The sequence below is a fragment of the Podarcis melisellensis genome (assembly GCF_964234715.1).
Source record: "Podarcis melisellensis genome assembly, chromosome: 3".
In the NCBI taxonomy this organism is placed as follows: domain Eukaryota; kingdom Metazoa; phylum Chordata; class Lepidosauria; order Squamata; family Lacertidae; genus Podarcis; species Podarcis melisellensis.
The window spans coordinates 489,567-505,108 of record NC_138530.1 but is presented as its reverse complement, the minus strand read 5'-3'; the positions used below and the strand labels follow the sequence as shown (position 1 = coordinate 505,108).

Sequence of the window (15,542 nt, the reverse complement as noted above, 5' to 3'; positions counted from 1 at the left end):
GTGCTGCAGGGACCCGGAAGTAATGGAGCACGTTACTTCCAGGTTTCGCCGCTCGTGCATGCGCAGACCATCAAAGTGGCGTCACACGCATGCGCGGACATGGGTTGCAATCACTTCGGGATGCGAACGGGGCTCCGGAATGGATCTCGTTCGCATCCAGAGGTGCCACTGTAACCACAAATTGCCCTGAAGCCACGGTGGGGATCTGGGCAGGGGGCTTTGGGTGCTCAGATCCCGTCCGCAGCACAGGGAGCCCAGAGCGGCATCCCAGGATCCCTTGTCAGCCATGGCCCCATCGCTCAGGGCAATCAAGCCTCTCTTTCCAGCAACGCTCAGGTTAAGCAAACATGGGGAAGGCATCCTGGGAACATGAACCCCAACCTCTGGGCAGGGGGGATGCAGGGGTTAAATGGGCTCATACCCCCCCCCAGCCACAAGGCTCCTTCCCTGCCGCTCTCTGCCTGGTCAACCTCGCAGGGTCGTTGTGGGGATTAAATGAGCGCGGAGAAGCATGGATGCCTCCTTGGGAAAAGGGTGGGATAGGAATGTCAGAAATAATAGAAAGCTCGACCTAAACACACACAGCCAGCCCCCCAATCCTTGTGTCCTGGGGTCCCCCAGTCCCTTTCCCCATTACCTCTGTGGGGTCGCCGTCAAGGTCTGCAGCGTCGTCATGACGGCCGTTGTGAGGTTTCCGTCCAGTTGGGGGGCGCCAGTCCCGGGGGGCACAAGCACCTGGTTGGCCACCCAGCTCCCGATGCCCACCCAAAACGCCATGGCCAGCCCGGCAGCCAAGCCAGTGACGGCCCCCTGAGGAAGAGCAGGAGGAAGAGAGTAATAGTAATAATAAATAATAATAATTTATTATTTATACCCCGCCCATCTGGCTGGGTTTCCCCAGCCACTCTGGGCGGCTTCCAAGCGAATATTAAAAACAATACAGCATCAGACATTAAAAACGTCCCTAAACAGGGCTGCCTTCAGTTGTCTTTTAAAAGTAAAATAGTTGTTTATTTCCTTGACATCTGCTGGGAATAATAATAATTCATTATTTAGGGTGTGTTTTTTTGACAATCATTTTTATTAGTTTTCAATTACAATAATCCAATGGCAGCCAAATTATAATACAATGACAAATCCCAACCATTCAGATGCCAAAATATGTAATTTAGGTGCCCCCCCCCGCATGGTTTGATGACGTTGCTTTGTTTCTGAGTCCCAAAATCTTGTTCATCTCAATTACGTTCCAGTCCGAATAACAATCCCTTATACAACAACTGCAATATTAACGACATCCGTTCGTCTAGACACATTAAATGGTTTATAAACCCAGAGGTGAAACATTCAAACCATATCCTTATTCCTTCTCTGTGTGACGACTATTCTCTCCCTGGTCCTGTCCTTGTAAAATGTTATGTCTGCGTATTCCCAGCCGGTGCTGCTCTCCATCCTGCCTTGGGCACAGCCAATATCCCATTGCGAAGAAGAGAGTGTTGAGGGGATCCTGACCCCCCCCCCCATTGCAAGCTAGGCCATGCCACCCCCACGAAAAAACCCCACCAGCTATTCTGCCAGTTGCAACGCTGGCCGCCCCCTTTGGAGCGTGGGGAGTGGAAGGGAAGGCTCCTGACCCCAGAGAAAGAGGGGTGAGGGAACAACAGCTCCTAACACCCCCCCCCCAAAAAAAATAAACAGCAATACTCACCACGGGATTGGCACAAGGAAAGAACATGCCCAGGCAGAAGACTCCCAGCAGAGGGCCCCCCATCATGCCAAAGATGCTGATGGCAGCCTAAGGGGGGAGAGAACCAGAGAACCGTAGAGTTGGGAGGGACCCCCAAAGGTCATCCAGACCAACCCCAAATTATTATTTTAAAAAATAAACGTGCACCGGCTCCAAAGTTAGCTCCCCCCTCCCCAGCCGCCCCCTCCACTGACCCCTTACCTGCAGCACCGAACCCATCATGGAGGAGACGTAAGCCATGCCCAGGCAGAGGAGTCCGTAGGCCAGAGCTGGGGGGAGAAGGGGGTCCAGTCAGAGGGAGAGGAGAGGCAGAGGCACCCCTGGGCTGTGTGGCTGGAGCCGTGGAGCTGGGGGCACTGGGACGCTGCCTGCCCCCCAACCCCTCTCCCCCAGGGGCAGCTCACCCAGCAGCTTGGAGTAGAGCGTGGCCCGTCCTTCGGGGATGCTGGCCACGTAAGGGCGGATCAGGTCCTCCATGGTCACGGTGGCCAGGGAGTTGAAGGCGGAGGAGATGGTGCTGCCGAGAGAAGAGGTGGGGGGGGGTCAGCCGAAGGGAAGGGGGCAGAAAAAGCCCCTTGGGCAGAGCCCTCCCGGGAGACACAATGCACTTCCCTGGAAATAAACACAAGGCTCTAGTCCTCATGTTTCCGAAGGAAGATCTAAGCAGGAACACAGAATCAAGACCATAAGTGGAGGGAAACAGAAGGGTCAGACTGAGTCCAAGCCAAAGGCCAGGCGGAACAGCTCTGTCTTGTAGGCCCTGCGGAAAGATGTCAAGTCCCGCAGGGCCCTAGTCTCTTGGCACAGAGCGTTCCACCATGTCGGGGCCACTGCTGAAAAGGCCCTGGCCCTGGTTGAGACCAAGCTAACCTCCTTGAGGCCACCAAAAGTGTTGCTATTTGTGGACCGTAAGGTCCTCCGCGGGGCAGACCAGGAGAGACAGTCCTGTAGGTACGAGGGTCTTAGGCCGCACGTATTGTCAACTCTGGCCGGCAGCAGCAGTCTTCTTGGGTCTTTCCCCCCAGCCCTCCCTGGAGATGCTGCCGGCAGTGACCGAACCTGGCAGAGCCCGCGTGCCAAGCCCTGCGCTATGGTCCCTCCGTGGGCAGAATGAAGGGTTCTAGTCCTCAAGATCCCCAGTGAAGGAAGGGCTGGCTGCCTGCCGAGCTCACCTGAGGGAGCCGCTGAAGAGGCAAGCCACAAAGAGGCCGGGGAGGCCGGGCACTCCCTGCAGGACATCCATCACGAAGTAGAGGACCATCTGCCAGAGTGACCACAAGACAAGAAGAACTTATTGATGTGGGTGACAACAGCAGCCAGTGCTTTATTAGCTCAAAGGTGGAAAAGCAATGAAATGCCGACGAAAGAACAATGGCAAGAAAAGTGGACGGAATACGCGGAAATGGCGAAGCTTAAGAGAAGGACAATAAGGATTTTAAGAAAGATTGGGAGCCTTTTATGATGTATATACAGAAATAACGTACTGAAATGAACTCACTTGCAGGATTCAAGCAATACATTTGCAATGGACAAATATAAACAGAAAATATAAATATGAGGGTAAAACGTTAAGAATGTGTAAATAAGGTATGATTTCAATTTCAATATATAAGGTGTAGAAAATTACACACAGAAGAAATGAATACGTGATAAACCGGAAAGGGAAGCTGGGAGAAGCTGAGGAGGGGGGACTAGAAATGTAAAAGTGGCTGGGGAAACCCAGCCAGATGGGCGGGGTATAAATTATTATTATTATTATTATTATTATTAGTTTTTGTTTTTAATATTGATTATGGTAAATTTTGTTGGGAAATTTCAATAATAATAATTTTTTTAAAAAACCCAAAGTAGAGGTTTGCAAAGTGGAGGGGGGAAGATGCAAATCAGGGGGCAACTCAGGGAGGGCAGTAGCTGGCCCACAAAGATCATCTGGGGACAGAGACCACACCCATTCTTCTCTGATCGACAACGCACTTAGGGGGTCCTAGGTCCCTGGATGGGGAGCTGGGTGGCAAAAGCCCACTCCATTTTTTTGTGCAACAGTATTGCCTGCACTGACTGGCAGGTGCAGTGACTCTCCGGGATTTGGGGGGGGGGAGCAAGTGCCTGACCCACCTGATCGGAGGAGGCGCTGCTCTGCTCCGCACTCAGCTCATGCTCCTGGTAGTAAGCGAACATCACCAGGCCGGTGAGGCAACTGAGGCAGAGGACCAGCTGCTGGCAGGGGAAGACGGCGTAGCAAGACCTGGAAGGGGGCAGAAAGAGGGAGGGAGGATCAGGCCGCAGGATCAGGCCCAGCATCCTGTTCTCCCCCAAAAGGCCCCATAGAACTTGGACTCCAGGTAGACTGCCTCTGGAGCTGGAGGTTCCACAAGGGCACCCGAAGAGGCTGCTGGATCAGGCCAAAGGAGGCAACTCTGGCCCAGCGGCCAGGCAGATGCTCCATAGGGAAAGAGGTCAGCCCCCCCCCGATAGAAGCCCCCCATAGCTCCCTCTCTCTCCCAGGACATCCTTAGGCTGACCCCCAGCCTCCTCCCAGCTGCCCCCTCCTGCTTCCAGATGGGGACTGGATCCCCTTGGGCCTCACAGCCCCACGTCTCCCAAGCACCCCACCCCGCCCCACGGCGCCCCACTCACAGCACGGCCTGCCGCTCTGAGCGAGAGCTGAGGTATCGCTGGACCTGAGACTGGTTGACCCCGTAGAGAGACAGCATCATGAAGACGCCCCCAAAGGCCAAGGTCCAGAAGGTGTGGCGCTCATAAGGGTCGGGGTTCAGGCTGGGGAGGGAAGGGGAGCAGAGAACGGTCGAGGTGGAAGGGAACCCCAAGGGTCATCTAGACCAACCCCAACCCCACAATGCAGGAATCACAGCTCAAGGATCTCTGGCTGCTGGCCATCCAACCTCCAAGGAAGGGGAGTCCACCAGCTCCTTCCAAGGGAGTCCATTCCCCCAGCAAGTTACGCCTGATGTTATTCAGAATCTCCCTTCTTGTCACTTGAAGCCACGGGTTCGAGTCCTGCCCTCCAGAGCAGGAGGAAACAAGCTTGCTCCAGCTTCTATGCAACAGCCCCTGAGATATTGGAAGATGGCTCTCCTGTCTCCTCTCAGTCTCCTCTTTTCCAGGCAAAACATACCCAGCTCCTTCAACCATTCTTAATAAGGCTTCATTTCCAGACCCTGGGTCATCCTGGTCTCCCTCCTCTGCCCACCTCCCAGCTCGTCAATATCCAATATAAATTGTGGTGCCCAGAACTGGACACGATATTCCAGAATCGAGTGGGACTCTGATTTCCCTTGACCCGGACCCTCGACTTCTGCAGATGCAGCCTGGAACAGCACTGGTCTTTTTTGCTGCTGCATCACCCTCTGGGCTCGGGTTCAGCTTGGGGTCCACCAAGACCCCCAGATCCTTTCCCCTGGGGCTTTCCTTGTGCAGAGGTGTAATGCAAAGGGAAGGATCTGCACCCGTGGCTCTAAGGCCAGGGGCCCCGGGGCCCTGATTCTGGGTTCTGCTGGGCCCACCCCACTGGGCAGCAGACGGAAGGACCAGGCCCCTTATCCCCCCCGCCCCCCGACTTACTCGATGCCGGACACCTTGCCCTTCTCTGCCGCCAGCTGCCAGACGCGCCCCATGCCCCCCACTTTGACGGTGCCCACCACAATCACGGCCACCTGGCCGGCAAACATGACAAAGGTCTGGAAAACGTCCGTCCAGATCACGGCTTTGAGGCCACCCTGCAAAGGGAAGGAGGGGCCGGTTAATGGGGGGCAACATTCGGGGTGATCGCACTGTCCCACGGTTTCCGCAGTGGGTGGTCCTGCCCCCTGGGGGGGTGGGAAATGGGATTTTGTGGGGGGTTCTGAGAGGCACACTGAAGGGGTCCCTGAATACCAGGCTTCCCTGGATCAAGTCCATCCTTTCTGTGGTTTAAATAGGATTTTGAATAAGCACAGAATTAATTGGATTTCCTCGTGTCATTCTCTTAGTGGTGAGCGCAAACTGCTAATAATAATGATAATAATAATAATAATAATAATAATAATAATAAATAATAATAAATAATAAATATTCCCCAGAGTGGCTGGGGAAACTCAGCCAGATAGGCGGGGTATAAATAATAATTCATAACCTGCCCATATAGACACTGCAATGCATTTCATAGGGTGAGGGGCACTAGGGATGGTCTTATGGGAACAAGGGGGCCAGAAGGCAGCAATCTAGACTTTCCCAGGGGCACCTGACAGGAGAAGGGGCCCAGGGGCTGCGTGGCCACTCGCACCTCCAGCCCCACCCCAGAATCATAGACTTGTGGAGTTGGGACACCCAAGGGACATCTAGCCAACCCCCAATCAGGGACCACCCTGTTCATGGCCGGTATTTAAGAATTTGCCCTCTTTGGGGGCCCTGTGGAGCCCACAACCTCCTGCAGCCCAGAATCTCTGGGGGGCTCCAGCTGCCCCCTTGCCCCTTGCGGGGTCCCTACTCACCAGGGCGGTGTAGAGGGTGCAGACCAGCCCAATGGTCAGCACAGAGGCCCAGAGGTCAAAGTTGGTCACTGCAAGCAAGGAAGAGTCCTCAGGGAGGGGCCCAGCGGCCGGCCGCCTGCCCCTCGAGAGCAGCAGCCCAGCATCAGACCCCCTTCCCCCCAAGTGGGGGGCTGGGTCCAGACTGCCCACTTTCCCTGCCCCCCAGACCACCCAAAATGCTCCAGCTGCGAAAAAGCCTTGCCCTCCGGGATCAGGTCCACTTCCTCACCTGCATTGAGAGCCAGCGCTGGGGTGTAGAGGACGACCCCCATGTACACCACCTGTGGGGAGAAAGGCAGCCCCACTGTGAACTGGACCCCGCGGGGCCTTTTTTGGGTTGTGAGCCGCCCCGAGATCGGAGGATGAGGCAGCGTACAACTGCAAAACCCACATGCCAGAGGAGAATTGTGACCTTGATTCCCCCCCCCCCCGCAGGGTCTCTGGGTCTCCCTCCCTCCCCCACCTGCCCAACAACAGCCCTGCGAGGGAGGCGAGGCTGAGAGAGAAGGACTTGCTCTGCCCCAACCACTGAGCGCCACAGCCAAGGCAGGAAGAATGAGAGAGAAGGACGGGGGAGACAGTATGGGGGGAGAGAAGGAAGCGGAAGGAGGGAGGGAAGGAGGAAGAGAAAGGCAAGAAGGAAGGAAGGAAGGAAGGAAGGAAGGAAGGAAGGAAGGAAGGAAGGAAGGAAGGAAGGAAGGAAGGAACTGTTAACTGAGGGCTCCCTTGGACAAAAAGCAAGGACCCCAGCCAGGAATCCCAGAGCAAAACAGGAGCCAGTAGGCTTGGTCTTGATTGAAGACTGTCGCGACAGGACTCCCACCTGCCACCAGGTGGAACAAGATGGATGCCCCAAACAAAAGAGAACCCAAACTTTTATTAGCTGCTAATCCCCATGTTATACCCCCCAAAAAACTACATCATGGTTACATCATGAAAGGGGAGGTCTGGTGGCCGGAATCTGAGCATCCTGGACCCTGCCCCATGGTTCCCCTTGCCCTCCACCAAACACCCATCAAGTGGAACAAAAAAAGATATTTCTATTTCCCTGTTTCCCAGCCAAGATCATCCCACCCTTTTGTCTTCATCTGGGTTTATTATTTCTGGCATGGCCACCTGTCTGGCACTCAGATATCAGGATGCCAGGGATTATCCCTCAGGCAGAGGGGCTGCTGAGGAGCTGAGCTCACATGTCTATAGGAATTTCTGAAGTTTCCCCAGTGAGCCAGTACAGAGATACATTGATCAGTAAATTCTTACATTTGGTATCGTGCAGCAAAGGCCCTTTGAATAGAGAGGAAGAAACTGTGATGAAGTGTTTTGTGGGGACAAATCACAAAAGTCACAAAAGTCACAAAAGTGATTGTGCTGGTTTTGGTAGTGGGCTGCATGTGCATGAGATCTGCTGGAGGGGCAACCCCCCCAACCTGTACCTGAATTCCTGCAACAGAAGATAGGAAAGAAGGAAGGAAGGGAGGGAGGGAGGGAGACATGGAGAGTTTTAAGCAGAAGGGCTGGGAGCTTGAGGCAGAAGCTTAAAAAGAAAAGGCCTCCTTTTCCCCACGACTGAGGAGGCAGAGAGACCAGGGTGGTGTTCTGCACTCACCATCTGGAAGATGAAGGTGGCTGTTCCACACACCCTCACGACCTTGTTGAACCGCAGCTCCAGGTACTGGGTGGGGCGACAAAGAGAATTGGGGGTGTCAGTAGGGCAGAGAGCAAATATGGCTTGGCTTCCAGGCGCAGGAGCCCCACAAGATGGTGCCCAAGGAGCCCTGGACAGCCCCCCTGCTCTCCTGGGGCAGCATTCCTGACCCCCACCCACCCGCCACGTCCCCATATGCTTCCCACTTGAGGCACCACTTGAGAGGAGGGGAGGACCCCAGGACGGCCAGAGACCTCCAACTGCCGGCCTCCCAGCGGGGCTCTAAGCCGGCCGGCCTCCTTGCAGAACTCGACTCAGCAGCGCCCACCAGGAAAACATCTCAGGGCGGTTTTGCCAAGAAGACAATGCGATAAAAGTGTCAGCAAGAAGAATGAATAACACCATCAGTGTAAGACTTTCAAAAAGTCAAAATGACAACAAGATAAAAACAGACCAACTTTCCAGACGCCTGAACAGGCTTGTCTAAGTGAGAATATTTTGTTAGTAGGATTGGAACATCACTTGTAGTTTCAGGGGGAATTCTGAATACAATGGAGATGTGAAAGATTTCGACTATCATAAAAGATGCAGGAGGAAATGATAAATAATAGGACCCACAAAGGGGAGGAGGGAAGCCCAGGAGATTCTTTGGAATCTTGTTTTAATGACTGATACATCTCTGTAAAATTTTAATTAAAAAAACGAAATGAATAAAGTTTTATATAACAAAGAGAGTGTATTTAGTAGGTGCCAAAAAGAGTGCAATGAAGCCTGATTTTCAAGAGGCAGGGAGTTCCGCGGTGTAGATGCCACCACACCAAAAGAGCACCACACTTTGTGCCTCGGTGCCGGCTGCAGCGGGAGACAAACCCTGAGAGAAGAGGGCCGTGGGTCCAATTCTGACCCCATCTTCAGGCCAGCCCATCTCCAAGGAGACCCTCAACATACCCACCCGCTGCCACTCACCTCGTAGGTGCTGGTCAGGCGCAGGCGGTAGAAGACGGGGATGAAGACATGAGCGGGGATGAGGAGCCCCAGGAAGTAGGAGCACCCCAGGAACCAGTACTCAGTGCCGAAGCGGTAGATCTCGGAGGGGACGCCCAGGATGGCCACGGCCGACTGGAAGGTGGCCAGGAGGGAGAGCGCCACGGGAAAAAAGCCCATGCTGCGGTTGGCCAGCAGGAACTCCTGCGTGGTCCTCTGCTTCCCGCCACTCAGCGCGTAGAAGAGTCCGATCCCGGCCGAGAAGACCAGCAGAAGGACGAAAATGGCGTAGTCGGCCACGCCAAACGTCAGCACCGGCATGGCTGTCCCCACGGCGCCGGCTCTCCGGAGCCTCTTGGAGGGCGAGGGGCTTCTACTGTCCCTTGGCCATCACGGGAGGAACCCCTGCGCTGAAACCCAGCTCCAGGCACTCAGCCTGCCTTCCCAAAACCGGGCACCGGCTCGTCACCAGCCTGCCAAGCGCCGGCCTCGCTGCCGGAGATCCACTGCGGCTGCCATGGCCCAGGCGAGGCGATCTGGAAGAGAGAGGGAGGAGGAATGAGCCCAAGGACCCAGGAGCGCGTGACCCAGCCGGCACCCCCTCCTCCAGACACCCCAGCTCTGGGAGGCAGCAAACCTTCGCCGCTGCTAATCTCCCCGTCTCAAGGCTGCGAGGCAGAGAGGGAGCGAGCAAAGTCTTCTGGCAGGACCCCAAGTGAGGCAAGTGCCGGCTGCCAATCTTCACGGCCCAGAGTGTTTTTGGCACCGGGGAGCCAGGCCTTCCCAGCAAGGGGGCAGGGAGGACTCGGAGAAGCGCCCCAGGAGCAGCGCCCGGGGCCAAAGCACACAGCCTGAGCCGCCCAAGAGCAGCCTCAAGTGCCGAGGGCGCAGTGGGGGGTGTCGCCAGGAGAAGCATCTGCTGGCGCCATCTGCCCAGCCCAGGAGAAGCAGAATTTGGGGGGTTTTAGTCGAGAGAAGAGGCAAGTAGGAGCAGATGCGATGGGAGTTTATAACATGACGCCTGGAGGGAGGGGTGGAGAAATGCTCTTCTTCATTTCTCCTACACCAGAACTTGTAGAACGGGAAAAGAAAGGCTTTATTCTCACAGCACAGAGTTAGACAGTGGAACTCCCTCCCACAGGAGACTGGGGTGGCCACCAACTTGAATGGCTTGAAAAGAGGGTTGGACAAATTCATGGAGGAGGAGAGGGCTATGGATAGGAGCGACTCCACCCCCATCATTCTGCCTGGACACTGAGGTCCAGTGCTGAGGGCCTTCTGGCAGTTCCCTCCCTGCAAGAAGCCAAGTTACAGGGAACCAGGCAGAGGGCCTTCTTGGTGGTGGCACCCTATCCCACCAGATGTCAAGGAAATACAAAACTATCTGACTTTTAGAAGGCATCTGAAGGGAATTTTTTTAATGTTTGATCTTTTATCATGTATGGGCATCTGGTTGGCCACTGTGAGAACAGGATTCTGCCCCAGATGGGCCATTGGCCTGGTCCATCGTGCTTCTCTTACGTTCTGCTCAGGTTTGCACGGCAAAACGCTTCCTGAGGTCAGCTGCACAGAATGTCCTCTCCACGCGGAAAGAGAGTCGAGCAACCCAAGAGATCTTGCAAGGGCTCTGAAAAGGCACAGGACAGAAAGCGGGCCTGATCCAGCCCTGCTTGCTCTCAGCTTGCAGAGGGGGCTGCTTGGCCTCCCAGCAGAGACTGTGGAAGGGAACCATCCATGCCCAGGCTGGGGGGGGGGGGGGAGAGGAAGGCCATTTAAGGAGAAAGGGGGTGTCCCTGTTGAGGGGGCCTGGGAAGGGTTCATAGAATCGCAGCACTGCAGAGTCACAAGGGACCCCCAGGGCTCATCCAGCCTGACCTCTTACAATACAGGAACTCCAGTTCAAGAATCCCTGACTGATGGCCATCCAGCCTCTCTTTGCAAACCTCCACAGAGTGAAGCCCCCATAAAAGCCAGGAGGAGGAAGGCGGTCTGGCCCGGCTGAGATCCCAGAATGTGGGGACTCAGCAGGATGGAGCCAGCTGTGAAATTGCAGCCCCAAATAGCTCCTGGTAGCCTGAGCAGAAATGAGGAGAGGGAGCCCAGCAGACCTCCGTCCAATGGGGGGGGAGCAGCACAGGCCCTTTGCGGGGGGGGAGGATCATTTGTGGGGGTCCCACATGCAGGGCTGGAAATCTGAGCTCAGGCCCCCAAAGCTGGACCTGCAAGGGCAGCCTGGGGGCAACGAGGGTCAGCGTGGAGAGGAGGGGGGCACTGCCAGGCTGCCCTCTTTGGACTCCCCCCCCCCCCAAGAAGAGAAGCGAGGCTCCTCTGTGTGGCTTGGAAGCCTTCCCCGGGGCACAGCAAAAAGGAATTAGAAAGACTCGCATTTCAGCAAGACCAATATTTCTAGGCAAGACCAATATTTGTAAAGTATTTTAAGAAAGCAAAGAGCTGCACCGCATGGAAACGCCAAGCCTGCGATTTTACAATGGAAAAGAGTCATGTGAAAGAAAGAGTGAGGAAGGAGAGATTCTGCTTTGTAAAGGTCAAGAGGCTCCTGACCGTTAGGTCCAGTCGTGGCCGACTCTGAGGTTGCGGTGCTCATCTTGCTTTACTGGCCGAGGGAGCCGGCATACAGCTTCTGGGTCATGTGGCCAGCATGACTAAGCCGCTTCTGGCGAACCAGAGCAGCACACGGAAACGCCATTTAACTTCCCGCCAGAGCGGTACCTATTTATCTACTTGCACTTTGAGGTGCTTTCGAGCTGCTAGGTTGGCAGGAGCAGGGACCGAGCAACGGGAGCTCACCCCATCGCAGGGATTCGAACCCCCGACCTTCCGATCGGCAAGTCCTAGGCTCTGTGGTTTAATCCACAACGTCACCTGTATCCCCTAGTAAAGGTAAAGGGACCCCTGACAGGGGTCCCTTTACATTCTGCTTAGTCGGCTAGCAAAGAAACAAATTCTGGGTAAACCGAGCCACCGGGTGCATTGCAAGACCTGAGATGCAGGAAGCGGGCAGCTCAGGTTTAGCAAAGCAAGCAGCAGGGACAGAGTTCTCTTGCAAAGGGCTTTGCTTCCACTCCACCTAGCAAGCTCAGGTCTTGGAAAGGGCTCCTTAATCATCAGCCCCAGCGCTTGGGAAACTCGGTGAGAGATTAAGCATTTAAGCAGGAGGGAGAGAGGGAGATTAGCCTCTACAACTGGCAAGCCTTGAGGAGTCAGCCGGCCTCCAGGCTGCCAGTTCAAAGGAGAGTTTTTTGGGGGGGAGACAACACCATGGAGGAAAATGACTTCTGGAGGGTGGGGGAGAAGCCGCTGAGCAACGCAGCCGGGAGGGCACTGATCCTGCAGGGCACTGAGCCACAGAGCCAGGAACGCTGAATGCATAGTTCCTGGGATTACGGCCCACGGTGGCTTGCTAGGGCTTGTCTGATCCTAGCAGGAGAAAAGCCGAAGTGCCGGTCTGAGGGTCAGGATAGGGGCCCGGGAGAAGCGAGGAGGGGGCTTTCTCTAAAGTGCAGAGGGGGGCTGCAGCTGCTGCCATGTCTGCTTCCTATTTTGTTTGCAAGAGTAGCGGCATTTGAGGCCTTGCAGAAGAAGAAGCAAAGAAGCGTCTGCCTGCAGCTGGATCAGGCCAAAGTGCCCCCCCCCCAGACCAGCATCCTGCCCTCACAGCAGCCACACAAATGCCACAATGGGGGGGGGGGCCTTGCAAGCGCAACCCAGGCACTCCCTCTGCAGCTGTGCCAAGCGGCTCAAGGCCCTCTGAGTTCAGGGGTCTCCACGGCTGACCGGGGGGGGGAGGGCAGGAATAAGGAGGGGTGCTATGTGTGGCCAGCTGCCCCCCCACACACCTCAGGACTCCCTTGTCTTTCACATGCCCCAACAGCATTCCCTGCCCTCACAGAAGCCCACCCACTCCCAAAATGCCCCCCCCATTCAGCTGATTTTCCAGAACTGAAGAACTGCTTCTGCCCAGAGACATGACTGGCTGCCCAGCCCAATTCTCCTGCACCCCATAGACAAGCCAGAGGGGTGGGGGGGTCTGGGGGAGGGAAGGTGGGCTCCCCACTCTGCCCCCTGCCCTCCGTGGGCCCCCTCTAGTTTTTCCTGACCTTCACCCAAGGACAGCATCCGAGGAGCTGCGTTGGAGCCTCCAAATTGGGGGAGAGGGAGACTCGTGACCTCACAGGAGCAACGCTGTGAGTGGGGATTTTCCACCGCCCAGGCCAGGGGCCCCAATCCCCTCGGCAACTTGCAGAGCTCAAGGGTGCTCTGCCAATCCAGCCTCCTGCCCACCGGGGGTCCGCTAGGAACAGGCTGCCTTCCTCCCAAAGGCTCTCCCGGCTCCAATGAGTCACCCAGAGCTCTGCTGTCGCAAATAATGTCAAAGCGGCAAGGGCACCCAGAGGACATCCAGCCCACCCCGCCGCTCAGTGGAAAGCAGCTACAGCCTCGCTCGCGGGGGGGCCATTTCCGTCCCTCCGGGGAATCCCTCTGCCTCATCCCCTCCAGCAAAAGTGGCCCCCTTCCCACCCCACAGCCAGCCCCACTGCCAAACAGATCGTACTGTTCAGATGATGCTCCTGATATCTTGCGTCTGAATAATGCACAAGGGCTGTGGGGTCTTCATGGGGAGAGAAGAGCCCCCTTTGACTCTCCTTCCCTGGAGAATTTTCAGCGGAGCTTGGGCAGCCGCCTGCCAGGGATTCTGGAGCTGGACTGGATGCCCTCTGGGGGTCCCTGCCCAACTCGACAGCTCTAGGATTCCAGGATCGGGGGATGCATTCAGCGGCTAGAGGTGCACTCCCCCCCCCCCAGCCTGACTCTTTGGGCCAGGCAGGCAAGGGGGGTCCCTTCACACTGTCGGCATCACGTGGCACCTCAGGCCACGTGCAGGATGACCACGCTGTGTCACGCGGCCCCCCAGACCCCTGGGGTGGAGAGGGTCCTCAAGGGGGATGGGGGGCCTGGAGCCAGAAGGCCTGTCTTCTCCTACACCTCCATCCAGGGCCAGATTGAGGTTTGATGCGGCCCTTAGCTCCTGAAGGTAATGGCGCCCTTTATATGTGCAGCTGTCCTTTGCCAACAACAAATTGTCCCTGTTTTTGGTGTTGAATATATTGAATATATTGGGACGCGGGTGGCGCTGTGGGTAAAACCTCAGTGCCTAGGACTTGCCGATCGTATGGTCGGCAGTTCGAATCCCCGCAACAGGGTGAGCTTCCATTGGCTGGTCCCTGCTCCTGCCCACCTAGCAGTTCGAAAGCCTGTCAAAGTGCAAGTAGATAAATAGGTACCGCTCCAGCGGGAAGGTAAACGGTGTTGCCATGCGCTGCTCTGGTTCGCCAGAAGCGGCTTAGTCATGCTGATCACATGATCCGGAAGCTGTACGCCGGCTCTCTTGGCCAGTAAAGCGAGATGAGTGCCACAACCCCAGAGTTGTCAGTGACTGGACCTAATGGTCAGAGGTCCCTTGACCTTTATATCCTATATGGTCATTTATGGACCTAATAGGTATCTCAAGCCATTTGCAGATAACAAAATATGTATTTTATCAAAGTAATTGAAATACAAATATTAATAGTGATTTGGGGGGGTCCCCAAGAGAGTGGGGCCCTAAGCTATAGCTTGCTTAGCTTATAGGTGAATCTAGCCCTGCCTCCACCCCTCGCCAGAATGGGTCTAAGCAAGGCTGGGACTCCTGCTGCCCCACATGCCCCTTGGGGTCCCTTCCATTTTAATGTCTCCTTAATCTTTGTTGGAAGCAGCCCAGAGCGGCTGGGGAAACCCAGCCAGACGGGCAGGGTACAAACCATAAATTCTTATTAATTCTTCTTATTATTATTCCAGTTCTACAGTTCCATGACCACCCCCCCCCAGCCTACGCCCAGATACCAGCGGGTGGCAATTGGGGGGGCTCCCTACTTGCAGGTCTGGCAGCCCCAGAACCCAAGTGTGCGGCTCCCCTCCTCCTCTCTGAATGTTTCATAGGTTATTGTATTTTAGTGTTTTGTTGGAAGCCGCAGAGTGGCTGGGGAAGCCCAGCCAGATGAGCGGGGTATAAATAATATATTATTATTATTATTATTATTATTATTATTATTATTATTATTATTATTATTATTATTATTATTATTATTATTATTATATCTCAGCTCTGCTCTCAGGCGAGCCCACCCCGCGGGGCTGTCGTGCTCAATGGGAGGGAGGCTCTGGAGCGTCCCTGCCCCCCCCCCCGCCCGGGCAGCCCCCTTCCCGGATGCCCCTGGACCTGCTCGGGGCACCCGGAGCCCCCGCGCCCCGAAGGGGGTCCGCCGAGAGAGAACACGCGTCCCGCCGCCGCCGGCCCGGTTCCCACGTGCGGGGCGGGCCAGCGAGCGCGCACCTACCAGCCGGGCGTCCGCCGGGGATCGCGCTTCCTGGGCCGCCCGGCAGCCCCGCCAGAGAGACCTTTGCTCGGGCGACCACGTGCCGCCGCCGCCGCCGCCGGGTCCGGGTCCCGCCTCCTCCTCCTCCTCCTTCTCGGCGCTGCGCGGCGGCGGAGCTGACATTGCCAAGGACAGGCGCCGCCTCCGCCGGGCGCGCGGGGATGACGCCGGGAAGAGGGAGCCCCGCCGGGGCGGGAGGAGCCGGA

At 56.0% G+C, this 15,542-nt stretch overlaps 1 protein-coding gene across 1 annotated transcript in view; it reads right to left on the bottom strand.

Moving 5' to 3' along the window:
- The window catches only part of SLC5A6 (solute carrier family 5 member 6), a 20,233-nt gene extending 4,915 nt beyond the window's left edge, over window positions 1-15,318 (bottom strand). The window contains exons 1-13 of the mRNA XM_081904052.1: window positions 15,298-15,318; window positions 8,885-9,438; window positions 7,880-7,945; window positions 6,503-6,554; window positions 6,235-6,302; window positions 5,327-5,481; window positions 4,382-4,522; window positions 3,860-3,989; window positions 2,917-3,005; window positions 2,149-2,261; window positions 1,946-2,013; window positions 1,706-1,792; window positions 638-810 (exon numbers count right to left, since the gene is read on the bottom strand). Of these exons, the coding sequence (XP_081760178.1) occupies window positions 638-810; window positions 1,706-1,792; window positions 1,946-2,013; window positions 2,149-2,261; window positions 2,917-3,005; window positions 3,860-3,989; window positions 4,382-4,522; window positions 5,327-5,481; window positions 6,235-6,302; window positions 6,503-6,554; window positions 7,880-7,945; window positions 8,885-9,223 (1,481 nt within the window). The 5' untranslated portion in view covers window positions 9,224-9,438; window positions 15,298-15,318. The remainder of the gene's footprint in view (window positions 1-637; window positions 811-1,705; window positions 1,793-1,945; window positions 2,014-2,148; window positions 2,262-2,916; window positions 3,006-3,859; window positions 3,990-4,381; window positions 4,523-5,326; window positions 5,482-6,234; window positions 6,303-6,502; window positions 6,555-7,879; window positions 7,946-8,884; window positions 9,439-15,297) is intronic.
- Between the last annotated feature and the right edge of the window lie 224 nt (window positions 15,319-15,542).